The sequence below is a fragment of the Malaclemys terrapin genome, chromosome 10 (genome assembly GCF_027887155.1).
Source record: "Malaclemys terrapin pileata isolate rMalTer1 chromosome 10, rMalTer1.hap1, whole genome shotgun sequence".
Classification (NCBI taxonomy): Eukaryota; Metazoa; Chordata; order Testudines; family Emydidae; genus Malaclemys; species Malaclemys terrapin.
Genome location: NC_071514.1, coordinates 71347511 through 71373939, shown reverse-complemented (window position 1 = coordinate 71373939; position 26429 = coordinate 71347511). Strand labels below are relative to the sequence as shown.

The following is a 26429-nucleotide window of genomic DNA, read 5'->3' as shown; positions in this document are numbered from 1 at the left end:
GAGGGAGGGGGTCGAAGCTGAGTCTGGCTGGGAGCTGCCGAGGGTGAGTGAATTGGACCCTATCTCTTCCCGTCCGTTTTAGGGAGGCTTTGCCTGTGCTGGGCTGTGGGGGCCGGGAGGGGTAGGTGGGATGTATGGGGTCGGGAGAAGGAGATAATAGGGCTGGGAAGAAGCATCATCCACCGGAATCATCCCTAAGTGCCCCAGTTCAGGAACCAGGCTCTCCAGCCCCCTGTGTGGGGGAGGGTCTTTGCCCATTGCTCTGTCCCCAAACGTGGGGAGGCTGTGGGGTCTCTGCCGCCCGAGTGGGAGAGTGGGGGGAAGTTGTGGGCTCTCTGTTCCTCTTACAGGGGTGTGTGTGTGGGGGGGTGTATCCGCATCTCTTGACGATGGACCGCGGTGGGGGGGCGTCTGTGTCCATCCCTTTGCTATCTGAATGGGGGCGGTTTCTAGGGTCCTGTATCCGAAAGCCCCTGCAACAATAACTAACGCTAGCGCTCTGATAACAAATAGTTCCTCTGCCTATCTCCTTCTCCCCACCACGTACCCCTCTTAGAGGTATAGGGTACAGCGGTTTCAGGGTTAGACCTTAAACAGAAACAGACTCTTCCTCTGGAGCTATTGGAGGTTATCAGGACTAGGGGTGATGGAGAAAACCCCACGGTATTAATGTATGTTAAATAAAGGGTGGGAGGATTTAGTTTTGTTCCATACCTAGAACGTGTGGTGCTGTGATCTAACGTTCCGGTCCAGTGTTTTTTTTTTTCACCTCTTTTATTTATATGATCTTCCTACTTGAAGGCCATTTAAGTAGCTTAAGAGAAGTATAGTTCCCTGGCCCCAAGGGGATTAGTGATTAACTCATAGTATCTGTTGAAGTGATGGTCATATTTTGTTTGTGGTGCTATGTACAAGATTGCTAAAATGTCTTTCTATAAATTATCAACATTGTTATTGAAATACAACCACCTTTAGGGTGAAGGGTGGCCACCAGCTGGCTCATAAACACACTCCACAAAGGTATTCTTTTAAAAATATTTAGCAATAATCTAATGCTAAATGATGTGTGTGTGTGTATATATACACATTCATAGTATGTTTCAGAAAGTATGTGTGGGTGAAGTTATTCTTGTTTCCATTATTTGAAAATGCTGACCTTGCCCAGCCAGGTTTTTAGAGTTCCATATACATCATGTATGTATTTATATTGACCATGGAAGCTGCAAATGTGCCCTAATCACTCCTATTGTTTAGGTTATATAGACATTATTATAAGTAATAATAATAACAATTTGGGAGTAACTTGTGTAAACAATGTTGAAGCAAACATTAATTCGAAAGACTTTCCTGCTTTCCTTTCCTACTACGATTATTGAAAGGAATACTTGGATTTCTTTATTCAGCATAGCTAAAACGATTGATGCTATGTTTTATAAAATACATGGATACCTTTGATTTCTGTGGCAATTTGCCTGTTTTTCAGAACATTTTTCTAAATTAATTATTCCACCCTTTAGGCTGTGGTATGGGTTGTAACAACGATTTTGTTGTTGTTGTTTTTGTTTTTTTGGTTTTTTTAACCTCACAATTGCTAGAGAGTACTACGTTCCAATACTTGATATTTGGCTCTTAAGGAAGAATTTCAGGTTAAGCTAGTGCTATATTTTCTGAAGGCTCCCAATACTCAGGATTTTTCCGGCGTAAACTAATTATTCTGTCTCTAAATTTGGGGAAGCAGTTGACTAGAATGGTCAGAAGATATCTTTTTCTAAATACAAATGTCTAGTATCTAGTTAAACATATAATACATGGCTAGTAGTTGTTAATATTTGACTTGGACTAACAGTGGAAAGTAGTAATGTTGAACATTTGTGGTTCTTGACAAGTTTCAGAGTAACAGCCGTGTTAGTCTGTATCCGCAAAAAGAAGAACAGGAGTACTTGTGGCACCTTAGAGACTAACAAATTTATTAGAGCATAAGCTTTCGTGGACTACAGCCCACTTCTATATATGCATCCGAAGAAGTGGGCTGTAGTCCACGAAAGCTTATGCTCTAATAAATTTGTTAGTCTCTAAGGTGCCACAAGTACTCCTGTTCTTCTTTTTGTGGTTCTTGAGTGTGCCTGAACTCAAATAAAGACTTTGCTGGGTCTCTGATCACTCACTTTCCAGGTACTTATCAGGAGCAGAAGGATGGTCTCTTGGTTAAAACATAGGGCTGGGACTCGTGAGATCTGTTCTTGGCTCTGTTTTCTCATTTGTTAAAAAAATTGCCTCACAAGTGTGCTGTAAGGCTTAATTAATGGTCTGTGAAGAGCTTTTATAGCTCCTCAGATGAAAGGCAACATGCAGTATGCAACTGAGTATCAGTATTAGCGCAGGTGGAAGGAAAGGAGCTGCAGAGGCTGTAGAGTACTTGATTTGTGTTGATAAACTAGATTTAATTCCAGTGCAACTGGTGTTAAAACTTGTTGGAAAGTTCGGGATATACACTATTTTTTTTTATTCGAATTATTTCATAATAGCTAATGATGAGCTAGAGCTCAGCATTCATAAATTTGTTTAAAGATTTCTGAGGTACTAAGGGTGTACTTGTTTGTAGCAGTAATACTCTTTCACAGCTCAACTTGATGCGCTTGTGATTCCTTTAGTCTTGAGACTGATAACCTGTATGATCGCTAATTTGCCACTAGATCCCAGAAATGGGGTTTGGTGGCCTTCAGAATGCAGTGATTTGCTTTAGCTCTTAGATAAGTGTTGTCTTGTTCCTGATAAACTTGTCTGATGTGTTCAGTCTGTGATCATAGCAGTAGTTTCTATAACTCACTAGGTTTTATAAATTTTTGTAATAGCACTTTGGTGCTATGTTCTTAAGCATTTAACACAAAGGAGGGCAACAGTATCAATAATAATGGGATGAAAGGGTGATTTGGGCAACAAAATCTAGGGCAGCTTTTTCTGTAAGCCTGGAAAAAAAGATTACTGGGAGGAGCACTGTCCAAAGGATAGAGGCTGCCAGGCTATCTTGACAGGCTTCAAATTCAAAGGACCACGTTCTGACCTCTTTTCTATATATGTCAATGAGGGTAATGAAGAGAACTCTGCCTGCTTCTTCCTTGCAGCCCTATGTAGGAGATAGATAGAATCCTGTACCTTGTGTTCCATGAATATGTGTATGGACTGGAAGGGTAGATGGGAAAGTAATATTCTGAGCTATCATTTTAAAAAGAATCTTAGCCTCTATAGCTGTGAATATAACATTCCAAAAGTGAATCCAGTATAAACTGGTCCAGTGCTGTCTTCTGGACTCTGCAAACAATGTCAGTGCCTCTGTTGCCCCAAGTTCCAGCAGTCTTGGTGGTTTTCGCTGTTGTCGATGTGAGAGATACTGGTTAGTGTCACTACTATTATTGAAAACCCTGTGGGTAGTGGTGAAACTGACACACTTTCATTCTGCTGTGTTTGTAAAAGGTACAAACAGCAGAAACAATTGAGCTGTTCCATTAGGCATTTTGGTACTGTAGTAATGAGTATTCTAGAAATATTTAAGTACGTTTTTGTTGGCTGGGATGGAAGGACACCAAAAGTGGAGGCTGGGAATTGTTAGAGTAATGGAGATTCTTCCCACTCCCAAAACTAAGGCTGAGGAAAGATCTTTCCTATCCTGAATCCTGATGGGATGACGGAATACACTTTAGAAATATTAGAGGCTTACTAGCCAGTGGATACAAAGAAGCCCTGTAGCAACCCTGCTAGGAATCCCAAAACCTGCCTTCTTCCATGCAGCTGGGTTTCTCATTAAGGGGTTGCCTCTTATCTTTCGGTCTCCTTCATCTTTATTTGCCCCGACTAGCAGGCTTTGTTCTCTGGCTGTTGGGTGTCTAGCAATTTTTTCAAACACTATCTTAAATGGCTTTAATGTTTTGTGGATTATCTTCACTGGTGACATGGATTAATTGTATACTTGACTGTAGGTTATTCTGCAGTAATGACATAGTAACTCAACTTGAAACAATGGTAATTGCATAGTAACTTACGTTAGCATGTGTTGTCTTCTGGTAAAGAGCCAACTGCAATTTACCCTCTGTAAACAGATCCTAGTAAACTGAATATACTAGTTCTCTTGAAGAGGGTGTACAAAGGCTAGGCACCCTTCTATACAACTGAGTTATCTTGGCAGGCAAGAGTCTTCTTATCTTGTCTAGAAAAGTCTCATAAGAGTCAAATATTTATAAGCTGGAATGTTAAGTAGTTACAAATTAAGGTCAGTAAACCCAAGAGTGCTAACTATAATCCTTTAGCTGACATCTACTGTAACTTCATGCTGCCATGACATAGCGTCTTGGGAACTGCTTAGCAGTGGCAACTTTGTTATTCAGAGAGTCTGAGAGCCCTAGGGATGATAGTAGTTGGAAAACCAAATATGAAATTGCAGCTCTGATGCCATGGCAAATATAATCAGTATGTGTTGTTTATGCCTACATAAAGGGATCACCTGTAGAACAGGTGAGGTAGTTGTATAGCCTTATGTACCTCTCGCTTCACATTCTGTGTGAGGTTCTGAACTTCACAGTTCAAATATGATAGAAGAATTACAAACGAGGGCAATAAAAGTGATCCAAGAACTGGAGGCTAAGACCTGAAGAGAGTCTGAGGGAGCTACGCTTCTGTAGAATAGAGAATCCAACATACTCCTGTTGTCTATAAATGCCTTCAAGATAAATATACGAATGGGAATTATTTAGAGATTTATTTAATAATTTGTGGAAGTGATGGAAGAACTGATATCTTGAAGGAAAAAATTAGGGTAGATATTAGAAAAGTGTTCTTTAATGGGAGCATTTGGGCAATGGAAGAATGGTGCTTGAGGCGCTATTGCTCCGATATAGTCAAGAACTCTTTGGTCATTTGTAGGAATACTGCAGAGAACTGAACAAAATGTAGGGAGGTCAGACTAGATTAAAGCAGGGACTATGATTAGGGCCCTACCAAATTCAAGGCATAACGGACCGTGAAATCTGGTCTTTTGTGTGCTTTTACCCTATACTATACAGATTTCACAAGGGAAGCCAGTGTTTCTCAAATTGGGGGTCCTAACCCAAAAGGGAGTCGCAGGGGGTCATAGTATTGCCACTCTTACTTCTGCGCTGCCTTCAGAGCTGGGTGGTCGGAAAGCAGCGTCTGTTGGCTGGGTGCCCAGCTCTGAAGGAAGTGCTCCGCCAGTAGCAGTGCAGAAGTAAGGTGGCAATACTATACCATGCCATCCTTACTTCTGCGCTGCTGCCTTCAGAGCTAGGGAGCCCTAGAGTGGTAGCTGCTGACTGAGGGCCCAGCTCTGCAGGCAGCAGCGCAGAAGTAAGGGTGGCAATATCATACCATGTGATCCTAACTTCTGTGCTGCTGCTGGGGGCAGCTCTGCCTTCAGAGCTGGGCTACCAGCCAGCAACCGCTGCTCTCCAGCAGCAGGGAAGAAGTAAGGGTACCAGTACTGCAACCCCCCTACAATAACCTTGCGACCTCCTCACAGCTCCTTTTTTGGCTCAGGGCCCCTACAATTACAACACCGTGAAATTTCAGATTTAAATAGGTGAAATCATGACATTTACTATTTTTAAAATTCTATGACTGTGAAATTGACCAAAATGGACCCTGAATTTGGTAGGGCCCTAGCTATGATACTTTACCGACATTTCACAGAATAGTTCTAAATAGCACCATTACTTCTGTAATATGTGCTTTAGAGCAGGCAAATGTTTTAGTAACCAGTAGTGCTACTATTGAACTTCTGTCAGTTTTTCCATTATAGCCGAAAAGTTTTGCTGAAAAAGTGAGCAAATTGATAGCTAAGGCTGTCATGCTGCTGTTAATGTGTCATTGGGCATAAATATTAAACAGATCTCAACAAGAGTGTGTGATGCACAGATTGTTTTTTTATTTGTGCACAAAAGTGGATGAGCAGCAATTTTTACTCTGGATTTCCTAGCTTTTACAATCTAATTTCTTTTTGCTTTCATGTATCTAAGCCTCACTCTGACCCTTTGGTAGCCTTATGGGGAGGGGAAAAGGCCAGTCTCTTCAGACAAACATTAGAGATTACTATAAAAAAAATCAAGAGTGTGTGTTTGTCTTCTAGAGATGGGTTCAAGCAAACAAGTTTGAATCCAAACCTCCTTTAGTTTGTGGGTATTTGTATATGGGGCAGTGGTACTATTCCCAAGCTGAATATTAAATGTTTGCATTATAGAATTTTCAATATAGGAAGGCCTCACAGTACGCTTGTTCAATATTTAGATACCAATGTAATAGACACTTCAGAAATGCTGAAGATAAAGTGCATAAAGTATCGAAGCTTCATATATAATTCTCTGTATCTGAAGTTGTATGTTATGCCTTCTGTGCATTAATGAAGAGTGTAGCTATTATGGTTGGTACATTTTAATTTTTAAAAAGTGAACAATCCTCTAATGAATTCAAAGGTGAAGTGAAAGCTGCCTTTATTATTATTTTTTTTTAAGTGCCAAGCTATTATCAGAATGCGTGTGTTGGCTGAAGCTATTAAAAAAACACAAAAAAAACAACCAAACAAACAAAACCTTCTAAAGGAGAACTAAAAGGCTTTGTTATTGGTTATAACCTGAGTTCAAACACTCAAGGGTTCTATATTTCTGGTGTAGCTATTGATGGTGATTTTGCTAACTTCTAAACCGAGTCAGAGGTTGCATTCCTTATGCTGCTACTAATACAGAAAGCAAAACTTGGAAATCAGGCCTTTGCAGGTAGTTTAATATTAGCTTCTCCTTTACTTACCAAAAAAGAACTAGATAAATTCATGGAGGATAGGTCCATCAATGACTATTAGCTGGGATGGGCAGGGAGGGTATCCCTAGCCTCTGTTTGCCAGAAGCTGGGAACGGGCAACAGGGGATGGATCACTTAATGATTACCTGTTCTGTTCATTCCCTCTGGGGCATCTGGCATTGGCCACTGTCGGAAGACAGGATACTGGGCTAGATGGACCTTTGGTCTGACCCAGTATGGCGGTTCTTAGGTTCTGTTTTCAAAATAAACAAACTGTATAGAAGTCCAAATATATTCTTGTTAAATTTTTATTCTTAATCACGTCCATTTACCTTAAGATTTTATTTAAAACAATCCTGTATACAGAACTTAAATACTGCCCCCAGGCCAATGAAGGAATTTCCTTGGGAGTTGACTGTGCTCAGAAAAAAATAATTCTTGTGTGGCGCTAACATGTAAATTACAATATAATAATGAAAATATTAAGGTGGATAGCAAAGTTTTTGTAAACTTTCTATGAGCATCTGAATTCTAAAACTTGACTTCATTAGGTATTTTGGCATCTTCCTCTTTTTAGACTTTTACAACTTGTCCAACAAGTTGCCAAAGTTACTACCCTACAGTTTGGGTCTTTCCCACTCATGCCAAGATGTCCCACCATGCACTGAACCTGTGTCATAACACTATTAATCAGCTGAAGCAGGATCTACTTTTGGGGAGAAAAGTTCAATTTTATACGTTAGTCGGCAGTTGTTTGCTTTCCAGTACTCTTATTTTCTACATATAGAATCAATTAAGTATACTTACATTGACAGACCTACTTGGCTTTGACCAAAACTAGATTTAATTTTCTTATCAAATGGAAGCAGTCTCACAACTTCTAAGAATTCTTAAGGAAAGTAAGACAGGTTAAGTCCCACAAACATGTTTAATTCATACTGCTGTCTAAAACATTAGTCTTACAATTACATTTGCTTATTGCTGGGAGTGAGGGAGTTGTTGTCTCCTACTCAAGCTGATTTGACTGTAGTCTGGGCAGAGTTTTCTACAGATTCTATTTTGTCCTGAGCAAATCGATAATGTTCAATGAGATAAGTGCTTGCAGGCCAGCTACTTCCAAACACATCGTCTGGCAGTTGAAGCAGGACAAATTCAGACTGGAATTAGGGGTAAAAAATTTTCAAGTGAGGGTTATTAACCATTGGAACTGTTTACCAAAATGTGTGGATCTTCCATCACTGGAGATTTTTTAAATTACAATAATGTTTTTCTAAAATCTCCTGTCGGAATTTTTTGGGGGAAGTTCCCTGGCCTTTTTTATACAGGAAGTTAGACTAGATGATCAGAGTGGTACCTTCTGGCCTTAGAATCTATGAATCTAGGATTCTGCACATCAGTATCAAAAACTTTACTATCATACCTTACATTTGTCATTTACCCTGCAGCCTTATTGCCCTTAGCTTGTGCAATATGATGGCATCACAGCTTAGCATACTTGCTAATTTTGCTAGTGGTTGTGCTGGTGTGCTACTTTGGTTATTCATAACTTCTGTATTAGAAACCTCAAGTAACAATGAAGTTATGCTAAAGCCTATAATGAACTCTGGAAATAACACGCTTGGCTATTAGTATTTTAGCATTTAAAAAATCAGTAGGTTTACGGCTTGGCTTTTCAGAGTGGCTAAGGATCCAGAGTTGCCAGTGAAGTCAATAAGGAATTATGAAAATTAGACCTTTAATCTTTAAATGGCTGGAGATGACTAGTGCTATCAGTAAAAACATCTTTGCTTCTGAAGCAAAGAGGAACAAATCTGAGTATCATGCAGTGAAAGAAATATTCATTTACTTGTTAAAATGTTGTCATTTAAAAGTATCTAGAGGATAGGAACTGGACTGGGAGGCAGGAGACTCAGGTTCTGGTTCACGTTCTGCCACTAACTGACTCCATACCTTTGAGTGGTCACTTCATCTGGCTGTGGCTTGGTTCCCCTCCACCCATTGTCCATAAATTCTTCAAAGCAAAGTCTGTTTCACACTGTGATTGTACTGAGCCTAGCAGTCTCAGATGGCGCCTCTGGGGGCAACTGTAGTATACATAATAAGAAAAGCTAATGTGCTAAGCAGGCTTCTGGGTTGCATGACGAGCTTCTTAGGATTATAGCTTATATGGAGAAGACCAAAGAAATCATCAGCTCACCATCTACAAGTACAGGATATAGCCCATGATATTGTACCTGTGTCCAAAGGATTTATAAACTTTTAAAAAATGATGTTCAATAGAAATAGAAAATGAAAAGTAACAAACTCTGTGGTTACTTTGTGGTTCTGGACATTAAAGATAGAAGTTTGGAAGAAGGAAAACATCCAAGAAACAATGCAAGGATAGTGTGACGGGCTGCCTTTGTTGAAAAAGCAAAGGGATCCAAAAGCAACTTCAAGGAATGGGTTTTCTAAAGAACAAAACTAGTTGTGAGTACCTGTGATGGGATCCCCAGGATGCAGCCTGGGACTGTGGGACCGCTGTGCCCCCTGAACTCTCCCCAGCCTGGGCTGTCTCTCACAATGCCTTGCTAGTGACCAGCAGCAAACCCCTCCAGGTGCTGTTATTACTCAGCACGACCGCATGTGGAGACTCCACACCCAGCTATATTGCATGAATGCTCCCAGAGCCACTCATGAATCTCACGGAGAAAGGCACCGGAGCCCAAATTCCCCCCGCTCCCAGCCGTAAACCTCAGGAATATACCGTCTCGCACTGCTCAAGATGAGGAATGCAGATTTATTAATTGGTTCACCCCTTCATCAATGGAAAGTGGGTATATACCAGCCTTTGCAAAACCTGAGCAGATTTACCACACATTTCAGGCAAACTCACTGATGAAGATAAACAGTAAAACAAATTTATTGACTACAAAAGATAGATTTTAAGTGATATTAAGTGATAGGCAAAAAGTTAGTTAGTTACCAAAAAAGAAAAAAATATAAACAGGCAGTCTAAACTCTCAACCCGATTAGACTGGGCAACAACTAGACCAGGGGTCGGCAACGTTTGGCACGCGGCTCGCCAGGGTAAGCACCCTGGCGGGCCGGGCCAGTTTATTTACCTGCTGATGCGGCAGGTTCGGCCGATCGCAGCCCGCACTGGCCGCGGTTCGCTGTCCCTGGCCAGTAGGGGCGGTGGGAAGCGGCGCGGGCGAGGGATGTGCTGGCTGCGGCTTCCTGCCGCCCCCATTGGCCCGGGACAGCAAACCGCGGCCAGTGGGGGCCGCGATCAGCTGAACCTGCCGCGTCAGCAGGTAAATAAACTGGCCCGGCCCACCGGGGTGCTTACCCTGGCGAGCTGCGTGCCGAACGTTGCTGACTCCTGAACTAGACTAAGCAGTTTTTCTCACCCCACTGGATATTGCAGTTCATGGGCCAGGCTCCTCTGTTAGTTTTAGAGTGTCCTTGTTACTTGCAGCATAGGTGGGTGAAGGAGAAAGACACAGTGGCCACATGCTGGGCCTGTCTGTTTTATATCCTCAGTCCCATGTGCTTGGGGAGTACAAGTCCAGGCATGTCTGGGGGCATTGCTGAATCTCCAGACAAGGTTGAGCAATTCCCCTGGTGTGGCCTCATGCAGGTGAGTCATTAAATTGTAGCTCCCTTGCTGGACAATGGCTGTTGATGGGTTGTTTGACACCCCGCCCAAGTTTTGGTTACTTTCCTTGCTGTTGCCTGTGGGGAGCTAATATGTGTCTGATTCCCCAACTTACAGCATGTTTTAGTGACAACAATACAACACAATTCTCATAACTTCCTATGCATTAATGATATACATATATGGATAGAGAAATGACTTTCAGCAGATCATAATCTTTCCCCTGATACCTTATAAGGCATGCTTTATATGTAATATCACAATTATATACAGATGAGGAATATCAGGGGTTACAGGATGCTCCCCCAAGGTACAGAATGTGTCAGTCTTTTAGATATGACTTCTCCTATCATCTTTCACTTTGTTCTTCAGTCTATTTTCCTCAGCTAGCCCTGTTCTAAAATGAACACAGCATGATGGGCTGAAACACCTACTGCTAATTTTTTTAGACTGTATTTATTACAATTTGGAAGCATTTGACGTTTTATATTATTGCTCTTTCCCTTTCATAGTATGCATTTGGATAAAGAACATAGCAGAATAGGTGTCTTCTATGCGGAGTGCATGGAAGGAAAACTTTCTTTAATGGTACATTCCTAGACTACTACTTTTGCTAACACAATGTCTAGACATGATCGTTTAACAAATTCTTAACTACTTCCCAGCTATTATGGGACTCGTTGCAGGGTAGCTATAGATGTTGGAAGACGGTCGCAGTTCATGCTACTACGAAGTGTCTGCAATTCTGATTCTTGGCATAGCTAATTGGCCCAAAAACATTGGCTGCAGTTGTAGTGAGTTTCTGGAGCTGCTGTAAACTGGCTTCTAGAAATATAGGATGACATTTCAAAGGTGGGGGGTTTGTCCCGTGATTCCACACTTCCTTTCCCTATCTAGCTCAACTTTAAACTGACTTTTCTTACTTAATTTAAGGATTCCCTTGAGAGAGAGCTTCACCTCAGCAGATCCTAACAGTTTGTAGGCTTCAAAATTCCAACTCGCCTGCTGATTGAGCAATGTGGTGTTCAGCTCTTCCATCGCTTGATTTCACTATAATTTCGCCCACAAGTAGCAGCAGCCAAAATTGCACTCAGTCACTTTCATACAGAGCTGGCTGCAAAGACAAACTAGGGAGGTTTGTGTGATCCTAATCACTTTTCTCTTTTAATAGGTCTCATGCACAGGATGTGTGTATTAATCCCGTACCCTAAAATAAAATATTCTGTTTGCAGAAGTTTGTACAAACTTTTTCCAGTTTTGATTCATCTGGGTTCACATCCCCGGGGTTTGGACCCAAAACTCAAAGCAAAATTCATCTGACATTAGAATTTTGCTTCATTTTGTTTGGTTTGAATTTGTGCAAAACCAGAACTGGAGTGGTTTCACTCATATTCATAAAATTTCTCGGGTTCACTGAAAGGTTCTTGAACCTCAGCATACCTGATTAGAGCTCCTCAATTACCACAAAACCTGGAAAACCTTTCCTGTTTTCAGGCTTCCTTGTGAAATATTTCACACAGATCTACTTCTGCAATGGATGGGACTAAAGCCAGTTGTACGCAACAAACATTTTTAGGCATAGCTATGTCTAGCAGGGATGTGAAGACGTGTGATCCCTGACCAATATAGCTGAGCTGGCAAAAGCCCCTGTTATCGATGCTTTATAATGCCAGTTTAGCTTATTTCGCTTCATGGGAGGAGAGAGGAGGACTGGGGCTGGATACGCTATGCTGACAAAAGTGCACCTTTGCAGATATAAGCTTTGTCCACAGTAGGAGTGCTTTGCCGGTATACCTGTACTGGCAAAGCCTTCCAAGTGGAAACATGGCCCAAGTCCATTTCTATCCGCCTACATCTGTTTGTATATAAAGCCTGCTGAAGAGGGCAAAAAGAGTATGATCATACTACTGTTGTTTTCCTCGCAAAGATAACTGTTTCATTCTCAACTGCAGAAGCTCTTACACCTGGAAGGAAAGCAACTAGAACACTAGTTATTCTGCCTTTACAGCCGTTCCATATTAAAACGATGCCTTTCTTGCAGAGATCAAGAGTGCCAAAGCACCAAAATGGGGAAGCATGGGAAGCCAGAAGGAGATGCCAAAAAGTCTTAAAACCACTGCATGATATCCAGCAGAAGGGGAGGAAAAGTGGGGGAAGATATGGTGCTCTTGATGACTTTTTGCATAATCTTTTTTCCACAGAGTGCTAAACAACTAAAAAGTTAAGGGCCATCTTCTAAATTGCCTTGTCAACAGAAATTTTTGGTGTCACCAGTGAGGAAGACGTTATGAACTGACAGTAGCACATGGCCACCATAACTTTGGAGCCATGACCCAAGGACCTAATTAAAGTGTACGTTGGTCCTCACCTCTGATCTTCTGGAGGACCTTTAAATATATACTTGAGTAGCTAGGACTTCCCTAACTGCTAGCTCAAACTTATTCTTTATTTTGAATCCCACACGTTAGCGTTGTAAGGTGTGGGTAAGTCTAACCTTACAAGTTTAGCAAACCAGTGGTAAGAACTTCTGTTTAAAAAAAGAACCCCAGCTTTGAAACCAACTATCTCTTGATGTTTGGAGCTATTTAGAGATTGATACAAGCATCAGGGTACTTACTGTACAGTTTGAACCCAGCAATGTGCAATACAACTGAATTAAAAATAACTAGGGAAAGGTTGGAGCTGACTAATTTAACAGATGTTAAAATTGCTGGCATCTGGCACTATATAGTACGTATCCACAGGTCAGCCAAGGTGGAAACTACTTCACGATACCCTGGAAAACGTTGGCTTTCACTAGCTAGGCCTGAATTACATCAGTCTTTGGTATCTCCAGAACTAAATTTACTCTTTGCATTTTGTACTGTAGTTAACTGGAGACTAGGGTGACCAGATGTCCCAATTTTATAGGGACAGTCCCGATTTTTGGGTCTTTTTCTTATATAGGCTCCTATTACCGCCCACCCCCGTCCCGATTTTTCACACTTGCTGTCTGGTCACCCTACTGGAGACACAGATTTGATGGCCCAGACTCTTGATATTTTCAGATAAGTATTGAACGGTGTAGCCCTTTCCTGAAAAAGCAGTCTTCCCCTCACCCCCCCCCCCCCAATCAAATTGCTTAAAGCATAGTTTGTCATAAAGGTGGAATATATAAAAACTGTTAAAATGTTGTGTCTGTGCTGTTTTTCCCCGAGGATGGGTAAAAGCACTTCCTGACAACTTCAGAGATTTTTTTTTTTTTTAGATGCTCCCAGATGCCCAATTCCTTGAACTCACACTGTCGTTTGAAGCTGCTTTACCCTGAACTAGTTCTTTTTGGAGTACTTGGAGCAGCATGGATATGGGGGTCAAAAGCAGTTCAAGGAAACATGAACTGTCATTTCCCCATCCACTCCCTACTGCTTTCCATTGGAAAAGCTCTATGGGTATGAGCAAGTCTCCAGCTTGCTTCTTAACAAGCCGTTCCAATCTAAACCGTGAGCAAAGAAGAGGCAACCTCTCAATCAACTGATTCCGCTCCCTGAATGTACTGAGCCATATGTGCTTCTTTACTACTCTTATTAGTACTGCAGAGCCAATGCCACTCCAGAAGAGTGAGCTGAGATTCTTTTCTAACTTGTGCATGAACACAGTTGTTGAGTAGGTTCTGCAATCAGAACTTCTGTTGCATAAGCCGGAGAGAACCCAGCCTGCTTTTCAGATTTGGGGTTGAATTTGCAGGGCTGGGAGTTAAGAAACCCTCTGTTTGCCAAGAAAGATAATTGTGTCTGCACTAGAGCCGGAAGGTGTAAATTCCAGCTCAGGGAGACATACCTGCACAAGCTTGATCAGAACGAACGCGCCAAAAATGGCAGCGCGAGTGTAACTGTGGCAGCGCGACTGGCGGGAGAGGCTAACCTGTCCTGTGGTCTTGGACAGGATCTTACTCAGGGCATCATCTTCTAGTGCCTTCTGCCGCTTGCACTGTTGCGGCTATACTTCTATTTTTGTGGTTTTGTATCTGAGCTAGTGTGTGTATGTTGCCTCCAGCTGCAATTCACACTTTCCAGCTCTAGTCTAGACATACCCTGCCTGTGTTTTATCTGGACGTCCATGAGGCACAATAAACGTGGAACTTTACAATGCTCTTTGGGAGGGGGGGGGAGGACGGTCCCTTTTCAGAGTAGAGCTACACTGAAAGTGGTATTTATTTGGTTCTCCTAGGGATTGGATGTCCCCTTACTTGCTACTAATTGCTGGTTGGTGCATATACTAGAGAATGCAAGAAATGAAGCACCTTGCTAAAAGTCATAAAAGCGCAGTCTACTGAAATGGCTGTAAGTTGAAACTTCCATTGAGATAAAATGTGTTGCTGTATCCAATACCTTAATTATATTCTGGGTACAAATAACAATGTAGTAATCTGATGCTAATTATCTCTGAAACTGAGCTAATGCTGGCTAATATCGCTCTAATCACTGACTAATTGAAAGGCTACATCGTTTGTAGAAATGTTACTATTACAACAAATAGATTTTAGTTGTGTAAAAAAATTGCAAATTCATCAGGTGTTCTCATATATAGTAGTAGTTGGTTGTATTTTTAAAGGTGCATTTTACAGTTATTGCAGTCTGCTTTTAAAGTGTAAAGGTTTCTGAGTAGTCCTCTTGTTTTACAGCATTCCATGTGGAGACCTGGAAGTCTGAAGGAAACTTAATCTCAAATCCACGGGGGGATCATTTCTTTTTTTATGTAAGTATTAAACTTTTTGTGACGCTGAATAGACATTTGAGAAGGTAAAACTTGCTATTAGAGCAGCCTGACCATTCCCCTCTCAGAGTAAGATAACTAGAGTTGACATCTGTAAAGTTTCCAAGGTGGAAACCTTGGATGGATAGGAGGAAAAGTGAAAGAGCCTGAAAAGGTAGCAGTGTAATACCCTCTTACATGTATCCTAAGAAATACTACGCGTTCTGGAGCATCTGAACAGAGCTGGAACATCCATGCTGCTCCCAATAGCCTCTGCTCCTCTGGATCCTATGTTGTCATGCCATACATCCAGGATTCTGTAGGAGTCTGGATTAATTTCTGTTGGAAACTTTGTATGGATTTGCTGGGAGATGCTGAGACAGTGAGGATATCCTGCAGAACTTCAGCCATGCTGTTACCATGCTCCCTGGGTTACGATGGGAGGGGGGTATACCAATTAGCGTGGCTGAACTTCCATTTGTAGTGGAAATCCCTAAACTTTTCGTTTCTTTCATGCAACGAAGGGAGATCTGTTTTGGGTTTCCCCCGACACCTCCTGACATTTTGCCCTAGTGCTCTCCTTTCAATTTTGTAAGTTTTAATTTAAAAAATTCTGGTGCTATTTTTCTTCTATAAACCACATGCTGTTTATTGCTCATGACTTCATTATTCTTCAGGTGTTAACGGATTCTTGTCTCACTCTTGGTTCCATTATATTAGTGGTTGCAGTTAAACTGAAGGCATTGCTTAACTGAACCCTCCAACCCCCAACAAAACCCCCAAACCTGCTGGCTTTTTGCCGTTCTTATGGAATGTTCCTATTTCTTTGACTTCAAAAATAATTGCTATGAAGGAGTCAGTTTGATTCCCTTCAGTTACTTTCTTACCCACTTTTTCCCCAATTACTTTCTTACCCACATTTTAAAATTAATGGCTGTATTAATAAGATCTTCCTAATGGTTTCTACCTCTTTAATTTCATTTCATGTGTAATATTGAGGTCTGCAAATCTTATTCTTAGTGGTGATGACTACTAGCTCTGGGTTCTCAGTTGCTTCCTTCTGGCTGGAAACAGTAGATTCACAATGGTGCTATGGCTTCTCCACTTTCTGGTTCATGAGCCTGTCTTCCTCATAACATAGACCTCTCTAGATGATTCATGCTTAGCTGTAAATTGTTGCTCAACAGCTGTCTGAGTAGTCAAAATCCTTCAGGAGTACAGTATCCCGTGGCTTTGATTTCCTCAGATTTTGGTCCCAGATTTTATTCTCTAGCTGCACTAGTCTATAACTAGTGGTACCTGCAGCTTTTTCCTCTAGTTTTTATCATTATTTACTTGTCCTGATGTTTTTATCAAATTGCAACTCACTTATTTATAAATATGTTTAGTGTACATTTTTTTTACTCTGTCCTTACGGCTTCTGGCAATTACACTGCCTTCTAATACAACGATCTTAATATTTGGATACATCTGAACTTACCCATTCATATTAACATTCTAACTGAGAATCAGCTCCTCAAGTTTCAGCTGTGCTTGCTTGGTCATACTAGATGATCGAGATCATGTTGCTTATTTCCTATACTCATTTTATAATCAGAAGCAGTTTTTTTCTGATCCCCTCTAAAGTCTGAACTCTCACCATAGCTCCTGATGCTGCAATTGGATCTCTTCTCCCACATCTCTCCCAATAAGACATATAATTCCCCATGTGCACAATTTTCTTTTCTCCATCCCATTCTGTTGCATCTCTCACTTTTGAAACACTAGTGGAATGGGAAGCAAAAAAGACTAGCAAGCAAGCAGAGTGGATCCAGCAGTGTGAGAACAGCATTCCCACACTGAAGCAACATTGGAAAACAACCAGAAAGTTGCAGAACAAGATATAGTGGAGAAATTGACTGTGGAGGTAGCTGGACACTTTTTTTTTTTTTTAGCTGGTTTTGCTATTTTTGGAGCAAGAGTACTTAAAAGAATTGGAACGTTGCCTCAGGTTTCCTATACTACAAGAGAAGTGAGGAATTACAACAGTGGTACTTTAAATCTCTTCTGATGTCTGCTTGTAGTAGGTAGGATTACGTTTTGGAACAGCTACTCAGTAGAGGGAAGGGAGATGTTCCATTTCTGGACAAATAGCTGACACTGTCTGGGCTCTGCTGGTGTGGGTGTTGTGCTATTATTAGTAAAGCACTGCTAACAGACAGCTAGTCTCATAATAAAAGACAGATGGATTGGAATATAGGAAAATCTTTTCTGAAGGGGAGAGGTGCGTGGGCAGGCGCTTATTTGAAACAATAGACTTGGTTAAGTTGCACAATATAGGTTAACCTAAAACTAACTTCTGACAGCATTTTCTGAAACTACCATGACAATAAGATCTTCTCACCTACAGCGTCTGTTAATAACATTGACTGACTGAGACCTTCATGCTATGTAATATAATCACAGTCATTAGGAAAAGTAGTAATGAGATCAACGTTGTCATATTGTAAAAAATGACATGACCAGACTTAAAAAATATCAGAAATCTTTTTCCGTGGTGAAACCAATCGTTACTTAGGAAGCAGGAGAACAAAAATCACACATACAGCTTTTTCTCTCCTGCTGATAAAAGCTCACCTTAACTGATCACTCTCCTTATAGTGTGTATGGTAACACCCATTGTTTCATGTTCTCTGTGTGTGATATATATAATCTTCCTATTGTATTTTCCACTACATGCATCCGATGAAGTGGGCTGTAGCCCACAAAAGCTTATGCTCAAATAAATTTATTAGTCTCTAAGGTGCCACACAAGTACTCATTCTTTTTGCGGATACAGACTAACACGGCTGCTACTCTGAAGCTTGCTTATGTAAATCACAATCATGCAATGTGAACTTTCTTCTCTTCTTTCTAGATGTATAGGAACATAAGAATTGCCATATTGGATAAGATCAGTGATCCATGTAGTGATCCATCCAGTATCCTGCCTCTGGCTTGGGCCAGTACCTGCACTAAATCCTGCACTAGTTGGCAGTTATGGGATATCCTGCCCAGAGGGAAAGTTTTCCTAACTCCCAACAGCTAGAGGTTGTCTTACACCCATATGCATGATGGTTTATACCCTGCCAGATGCCTACCTTTCTAAAAAATATTTGCTATAACGCTGGATTTTCATTTTACTCAGTTTCTCTTCCATGCTTTACTTTAAAAACAAAAACTTAATCTGTGGTAGCTACATTATTCAGTTACCTAAGTACTGCGTATTACTTCTGGAAGGGGGATAGAGCTATTAGCCATCCATTCACAAGTCAATTGGGATTCAGACTCAGATCAATTTAAGTAAATCCAGGAGGGAGTTGGTATCCTGGAATTTGCATTCAATACACTAGTGTTCCATTCACAATTGATTGACTTTCAGTAGAGTGAAATTACTGTGATGCAAACTGTTGGGGAAAGTGGCAAAGTGGACCTGTAGGCAGATTGCAGATTTAATTATCAAAGAGCTATATCAGTAATGTCAAGTAGCATTTGGCTTTTTAAACAAGCAGCCATTTTTATAATAATTGGGGGAAAATAAAAACAATTAAGCGAACCCTTAAAATATAAACTAATATAGATAGCACTGTTAAATCAGAGCTTTACAAACACTAAATGAATACTTGCCCCCATATACAAATGGTATCTCAAATGATGCAGATTACCTAAAAGATGTCAAGGATTTGGACTGTTGGAACCACAGGATGCCTGTTCAGTATCTAAGAAGTCTCTTCCATCTCTAGATTCTAGCAAACTGAATGGGATAATGAGGAAAAAGTTGTTTTGATTTTTAGAGCGGGGGTGGGGGGAACAGAGCCATAATGGCTGAGTTACAGTATATTGAGTGAACTGTGAAACTAACAGCCTTACCTACCACCATCGGAACAAATGGTCAAAACAAGATAAACATATATGCATTTATTGCTTGTGGGATGAGAGAAAATATAATGATTAAATTGCTGTTGCTTACTTGAGGACTCAAAATGGCCACCTCTGTTGAATTAGTTTTCTGGAATTTTTTATATTCATTCACTATTAAAGACTCCTCTAGAGGAAGAGGCTCTAAGGGTATGTCTCCACTGCATTGGGGGGACTGTGTGTGTGATTGATTGCAGTACTGTAGACATACCCTAGCTAGCTTTAATCTAGTTAGTGCTGGTACCTAGAACAATGAAGCAGCAGCAGCACAGGCTTCTGTACAGGTTGTACAAGCCTGCCTGATACGCTGGGTATGTATTTGGGCGGCTAGCAAGCACTGCCGTTTGTGCGTCACTGCTATTGGTACCTGTGCTAGCTAGACTAAAGCTAGCTCCAGTATAACTAATGTGCTGCAGTCACACCTCTGATTGCAGTGTAAACATACCCTTAGTTTCTGAAGCAATCATTTGCCCTTGGTACCACTTCTGGTAGTGGTAACTGGCAACTGCCTTACAATTACAGATCCAAGTCCTGAAGCACTTACAACCTGAACAGACAAAGGGCAGGAAGGAATAACGCATCTTTCTCTATTTGCCTTTTTTGTATTTTACCTTGGTTACTTACTTTTCCTTTTCTCATCTCTCACTGGTTCCAGGTTGTGGCAGTAAAGTAACAGGGAAGCTGTAATGAAAAAAGAAGAACAGGAGTACTTGTGGCACCTTAGAGACTAACAAATTTATTAGAGCATAAGCTTTCGTGGACTACAGCCCACTTCTTCGGATGCATATAGAATGGAACATATAATGAGGAGATATATATACACACATACAGAGAGCATAAACAGGTGGGAGTTGTCTTACCAACTCTGAGAGGCCAATTAATTAAGAGAAAAAAAAAAAAAAAAAACTTTTGAAGTGATAATCAAGCTAGCCGAGTACAGACAGTGTGATAAGAAGTGTGAGAGTACTTACAAGGGGAGATAGTCAACGTTTGTAATGGCTCAGCCATTCCCAGTCCTTATTCAAACCAGAGTTGATTGTGTCTAGTTTGCATATCAATTCTAGCTCTGCAGTCTCTCTTTGGAGTCTGTTTTTGAAGTTTTTCTGTTGTAATATAGCCACCCGCAGGTCTGTCACTGAATGACCAGACAGGTTAAAGTGTTCTCCCACTGGTTTTTGAGTATTTTGATTCCTGATGTCAGATTTGTGTCCATTAATCTATCTATCTATCTCCCCTTGTAAGTACTCTCACACTTCTTATCACACTGTCTGTACTCGGCTAGCTTGATTATCACTTCAAAAGTTTTTTTTTTTTTTTTTTTCTCTTAATTAATTGGCCTCTCAGAGTTAGTAAGACAACTCCCACCTGTTTATGCTCTCTGTATGTGTGTATATATATCTCCTCATTATATGTTCCATTCTATATGCATCCGAAGAAGTGGGCTGTAGTCCACGAAAGCTTATGCTCTAATAAATTTGTTAGTCTCTAAGGTGCCACAAGTACTCCTGTTCTTCTTTTTGCGGATACAGACTAACACGGCTGTTACTCTGAAACTTGTAATGAAAAGGCACTAAAAGTCCAGTTTCTCATTGGAGGCTGTTGCTTAATTGACAGCGGCAAGATACAAACCAATAGTTATGACTGGTGGACTTGAGGAGGAGAAATAAGATATACAAATCTGTACTTTGAGTTACTCTGATTTTCCTAAATGTTTAAGCCCTCAAACTGCTGCCCCTTGGCATGATAGTTGTCAAAGGATTTCTTTTAGTTTTTAATCTGAATCTTTGTGCATGGGTAAAACCACTTTTTTTATAGAGCGTATAACTTTCATAATTTGATTAGAATGAAATGGCTACAAAAGCAATTATGGTTTTTGGTTTAAATTTATAAACTGAAATTGGAAGTATTAATTCCTTAGTATGTGTGTGTGAAACTTTCATTGGAAAATCCCCCTGCAGCCCCTCATGCTCCTTCTCTCCCAAGGGACTGGGATAGGTACTTGAAACCATGAATAGCCCTTCTATTAAATACATATTATAATCTTCCAGGAAAGATGCGTGTCCCCTTTTAACCACCTCCCCTCTCTGTAAACATGCAGCATGCATACATATGTGAAAACAAAAAACTAGATTTCAGATGTTGGTCAGAAACTGACCAAAGCCAACAAAAAGCCAGTTAATGCTGGGGTTTCTGACAGAACATAGTGTCCTTGGCCTATGTTGCTTTGTTTCACAGTCTTGTATTCTATATGTTAAGTGTATCATGGTTTTTTAAATGATTTCCTCTAAAATATTTCTGGGTTGGAGTAGTCTGTCTTGATGAATTCTGCACATGAATCAACCTCTTTGTAACCTATGTTACAGTAAGAATTTTAGGAATTTCCTTTATTAGGACCCGTTAGTATACTGCAGCTGCTGAGTGAGCTGCATTGATTTCTAGGTAAAGCAACAGACCTTAGTTGAAATTGCCTGTATTTATGGCATACACTAGCTTTCTGTACATTATTCCTCTTCAGTAAGCAAAGCTTAAACTCCTGAAGTTAGTCTCTTGTTTATTTTTCTGTGAATATTACTTAACTACTTAATATGGTCTCCGTGGGAAAACAGTGATTTGATTTTAAACCTTATTTCCAGGTTAGTCGACTCCCACTGATGGCATGTTGAAGTTCATTGAACAGCAGCCGAGAGGGCGTCGGATCAGAAGGGGACTGCTCTAAAAGCTGGGCTTGCAACAACATGGGCCAGTGTGTCACTAAGTGCAAGAATCCTTCTTCCACCCTTGGCAGCAAAAATGGAGATAGAGAATCTAGCAGCAAGTCTCATGGCAAAAGAAGTGCAGTTCACAAAGAGGAACATACCTCAGTATGTGCAAAATCCTCTGGTGACATACTTGTCAATGGGACAAAGAAAACGGATACTGCTTTAGATTCTAGTCAACTTCCAACTTTCTCTGGGGATGCAAAGAAAGAGCCTGTTTCCGGCACCGAGGAATCGTCACTTCAGAGGATTGGGGAATTGTTTAGGAGATACAAGGACGAACGAGAAGATGCCATACTGGAAGAAGGCATGGAATGTTTTTGTAATGACCTCTGTGTTGACCCCACTGAATTTAAAGTGCTAGTCTTGGCTTGGAAATTCCAGGCAGCTACCATGTGCAAATTTACAAGGTTAGTTCCTACAGCACTTGTAAATATTTTATATGTTCAAATATATTCTCTCTTCTATACGCTGGTGAGAAGCCCTGTTAACTTTGCATGCTCATTCCTTTTTCATATAATTTGATTGAACTTCAGCAAAAAAAATTAGTTATGAAAGGAAACACCGTTCATTTTTCTGCAACACATCAGTCTTCTGCACTTGAAGGCATACTTCAGAAATTATACTGCCTATGGTGAAAAGTGCATTAGCAATCTCCGAACTTCAGTATAACGCTGACATCTCACAATCAGTCTTATCCTCTCGAGTACCAACTTGATAGTAATGTTAGATACTGCTGAAACTGATTTCTACTTTAATGCAAATAAGAGAAATGTAACGTAAAGTCAGCTACTAATATCTGTGTAATCCACTGCACTTACTTTCCATTACCTTTCGGATAAAACAGCCTACTAAGTAAATTCATCTCCGGTACAAGGTTCCCAGACTGCCAGTGTTGGACGTGGCATTTGTGCATTCTAGGAACTAGAGGCCAAAATGTTTTTCTTTGTTTTTACATTTTTGTGTAGTGTCTTTCACACTGGTCAGCAGCAATGCTTTTAAACACTGTATATTTACAGCACCACTGAAGTGTAGCTTTCTCTGAGGTGGAGGGTGGCAACCAGTTGCCTTTTAGCACGTTTCACATTATTGGGGAGAAGGGAAACTCCTAATTATACTCCTGAGGGAATTTTGCACCAAAAAAAAAAAATTCTATGCACAATATTTTAAAATTCTGCAAATTTTGTCAGTAAAATGTGGAGGCTGGCTGCACAGAGGTAGAAGATCACTCAGCAGTCTCCTCTCCTTCCCCCCGGACACAGACTCGGCATTGAGGCTGCACCCAAACCTGACGCAGTGCAAGGGGCAGGCTTGCCCTAGAAACACCCTGGGGCCCTGCCTCTCTGCACCAGGCAGACTCAGCTCAGCAGGATCCAAATGTGGAGGGGCTTCATTTGGGGGGACCCAAGTGTGGTGTGAGAGGGTTCTGTGTGGGGCAATCTGGGTGCGGATGGCTCAGTTGGGGGGTCCGTGTGTGGGTGGGGGATCTGGATGCACAGGGGCTCGTGGGGGGGAGGGAAATGGGGCTTTGCAGGAGGGTCCAGGTGAAAGTGGTTGGGGGTCAGCTGGGGGGAATGGGGCTTTGTGAGGTGGGGGTCCAGGTGCAGCTGGTTGGGGCTTGGTGGGGTGGGGGTCCAGGTGCAGGGAGCTCAGTGGGGTGGTCAAGGCGCATAAGGGGTGGGGCTCAGGATGGGGGTTCGCGTGTGGGTGGCTCTGTGGGTGGTGGTCTCAGTGCAGGAGGGAGGGGCTCATCGGGGTCCATAGGTGGGGGACTGGTGCTCAGTGGGGTGGGAGTTTGGGGGGGTTCTGGGTGGTGGAGTGGGGGAGCTCAGCTGGGGGGTCTGGGTGTGGGGGAGTCTGGATGCATGGGGTTGGGCTGATGGGCGACTTCTCCCCCCACGGCTGGAGCGATGGGGGCAGGAAGTGGGGCAAGATGTGGAGCTGGGGAAGGTTTCTGGGGGTGGGTCAGACCCCCCGCATAGAGTGGCCAGGTTCGGAAGTGTGCTCCTCCCCCCCCAACCCTCAGCCCAGCCAGGAGCAGCAGGTGAGCCCGGCGCAGGGTAGGCGCTATGAGCTGGGGCGTCTCCAGCCCCAGGTGGGGCTGGGGGAGCTTGGCAGGGGCATTTTGGGTGTGTGGGGGATTCTGGGAGTGAGGGGGGTGAGGCTCAGTGGTGGGTCTGAGTATGGGGTGGGGAGGTCTGGGTATAAGGTGTCTGGATGCATGGGGGTTGGGCGGACGTGGGGTGGGTCTGACCGGCACAGGCTAGGGCATCCCCAGCTCCCTCCCCCACCTTTGATTTACCTCTGCGCCCGCTGCTCTGGGCACCCAAAACCACACACCAGCACTGTGGAGGGTGGGGGCACATGACCACTCTTACAACTTCCCTTTGCTTAGGGGGAAAAAGTCATTTTTTCTGTGGGGAAGCAAAGAAATCTACAGATGTGAATTCTGTGCCCATGCAGTGGTGCAGGATTTCCCCACAAGTATACTTAACAAAAACCAAGCCAACCAAAATCCTGAGTTTTTCAATGCCCAGTCAAAGAAGACAGATCCTCTCTTCCGAATATTTAGATTTGTAGTAGCTCTAATCAAATAGCTAGTGGCCATAATTTCAAAAGATTTAAGAAAACTATTTGCATAGCACACTAATGGGTGGCCTCACATTAGATGCTGGAGGTTGGGCTTTCCAGTACTATACTACCAACAAGAGTCTCCAGGATTATGGCACTTTGTCCTAGGAAGTTCCAATGCCCAATAACTTTTCTGTTTCTGTGTGGTTGCCTCATGACTACTAGCCATGTCCGCTGGGAAATAAAGGAGTTGGTATATCAAGTCTTGTGCATGGTACTGCACAACTGTTAGGTTGGCTCCATTCAGCACCAATATAATGCTCTTCCTGCTGCAGACTCAGTGACATCCTTTCACCAGTAGAATAGCTATCGTACGTAGCAGTAGGTTTCAGGCAGTCTGGCTTGCATTGGGTGGATTGTTTCTCAAAGTACAACTTCTATTTTTTCTCTAAACAGAGAAAAGTCACAATGTGCTTATTATCATATGAAACCTAACCATGGGAACTGGACGGGCCATGGAACTAGTAGTAGAACAGAGCTGTCTACCTGTAGATTGTCAGGTTAAAAATGTCCCTAGATTGTAGGAACTAAAGACCATTCGTATATAACTGTTCAGTAGCCTATGTAAATTGAGTTGGTGATCTCTGATCAGTGCCTGGAGAGCAGGTGCCTGCCTGATCATTGACTATCACAACCAGAACCCTCATTTTGCAGTCTTGGCAGAGGAACCAAAGACTGAAGGATCACTGCATTTGAAGTTGCCCCTTAAGAGTGGTGTCTCCAAAGCATTATTTGGGACAGGCACCCAGGGTAGCTTGCATTGATGTTGCCTGTACTATGCTTTGGTGGGGGGAAAAAAGAGGGAGCCTTCAAGCCTGCCAATCTGGCATCTCTCCAGTGTTAGATTCACTTAAAAGTAAAGATAAGAGGAACGCGAAGCATTGCCCATTCAGGCCACACAGAATAATCCCTTTCAAATGTTAAATTACACTACTGGGGTGCCATTAACAGTGCTGCAAACTTGGATTCAAAAGTAATTACAAACTTTTAAAATTCAGATTTCATCCTGAACAGGCTACTTAGCAGCTCTCACAGCTGACATGTAAATACTTCAGATGAAAGGGGAGGGTGTGCTGATTTTTGCAGTACTTAGCCTTACTAGTCTTATCAAAGGAGGTACATTTTTGGGTCTAAGTGGCTATATTCAGATAGGGTTTTATAGTTTGTGTGTGAAGGTACTAACAGATGGTTTTTCTTTTGCTAATAGGAAGGAGTTCTTTGAGGGCTGCAAAGCAATAAATGCGGACAGCATTGATGGCATTTGTTCTAGGTTCCCCAGCCTCTTAAATGAAGCCAAACAAGAAGATAAATTCAAGGATCTCTATCGTTTCACCTTTCAGTTTGGCCTGGACTCTGAAGAAGGACAGAGGTCTCTACATCGGGAAATAGCCATTGCCCTTTGGAAGTTAGTCTTCACCCAAAATAACCCCCCTATATTGGACCAGTGGTTAAACTTCCTAATTGAGAACCCCTCAGGAATTAAGGGAATCTCCCGGGACACATGGAACATGTTTCTAAATTTTACTCAGGTGATTGGACCAGACCTTAGCAACTACAGTGAAGATGAGGCCTGGCCTAGTCTCTTTGATACCTTTGTGGAATGGGAAATGGAACGAAGGAAAAAAGAAGAGGAAACCAAATGTATTACATGTTCAGACACAGAGGGTCCGTGTATAGAAGAACAGACTTAACAGCATTTAAGCAGCAGTGACAGAAATAACCTGTTGCCCTTCATTAAATGTAAACTCTGGACCTTTCTGGAAATTACTGAGGCTCCAGATTTTTCTACTTTACACCTTTCTCTGCCTTGTATTTGAAAGGGCTCTAAAATGCTGTATCATGGTTTAGGCACTTTCTTAATTTTGGTTATACCTTCAACTCTTGCCCTGAAATATTTGACCCTGGCTACAAGTTAAAAACAGTTATTGGTTTTTGTT

At 41.8% G+C, this 26429-nt stretch overlaps 1 protein-coding gene across 5 annotated transcripts; it reads left to right on the top strand.

The window, feature by feature from the left end:
- The first annotated feature begins 10 nt into the window (after nt 1–10).
- On the top strand, nt 11–26429 carry DCUN1D3 (defective in cullin neddylation 1 domain containing 3). 5 transcript variants are annotated; one of them, XM_054042965.1, is made up of 5 exons: nt 13–43; nt 14645–14757; nt 15099–15172; nt 21739–22271; nt 25700–26429. In XM_054042965.1, the coding sequence occupies exons 4-5, from the start codon at nt 21841–21843 to the stop codon at nt 26181–26183; spliced, it is 915 nt and encodes a 304-aa protein (XP_053898940.1). In that variant the 5' UTR covers nt 13–43; nt 14645–14757; nt 15099–15172; nt 21739–21840; the 3' UTR covers nt 26184–26429. The 5 variants fall into 5 exon arrangements, with proteins under 5 accessions (XP_053898942.1, XP_053898940.1, XP_053898941.1 ...); XM_054042966.1 differs by lacking the exon at nt 13–43 and adding an exon at nt 218–671; XM_054042963.1 differs by lacking the exon at nt 13–43 and adding an exon at nt 12299–12790.

Excerpts from the sequence above, each read along its gene's own strand:
- DCUN1D3 (XM_054042967.1), top strand. The coding sequence starts at position 21,841 with ATGGGCCAGTGTGTCACTAAGTGCAAGAATCCTTCTTCCACCCTTGGC. Across the intron at positions 22,272-25,699 it reads ACCATGTGCAAATTTACAAG|GAAGGAGTTCTTTGAGGGCT; the intron begins GTTAGTTCCTAC and ends TTTTGCTAATAG.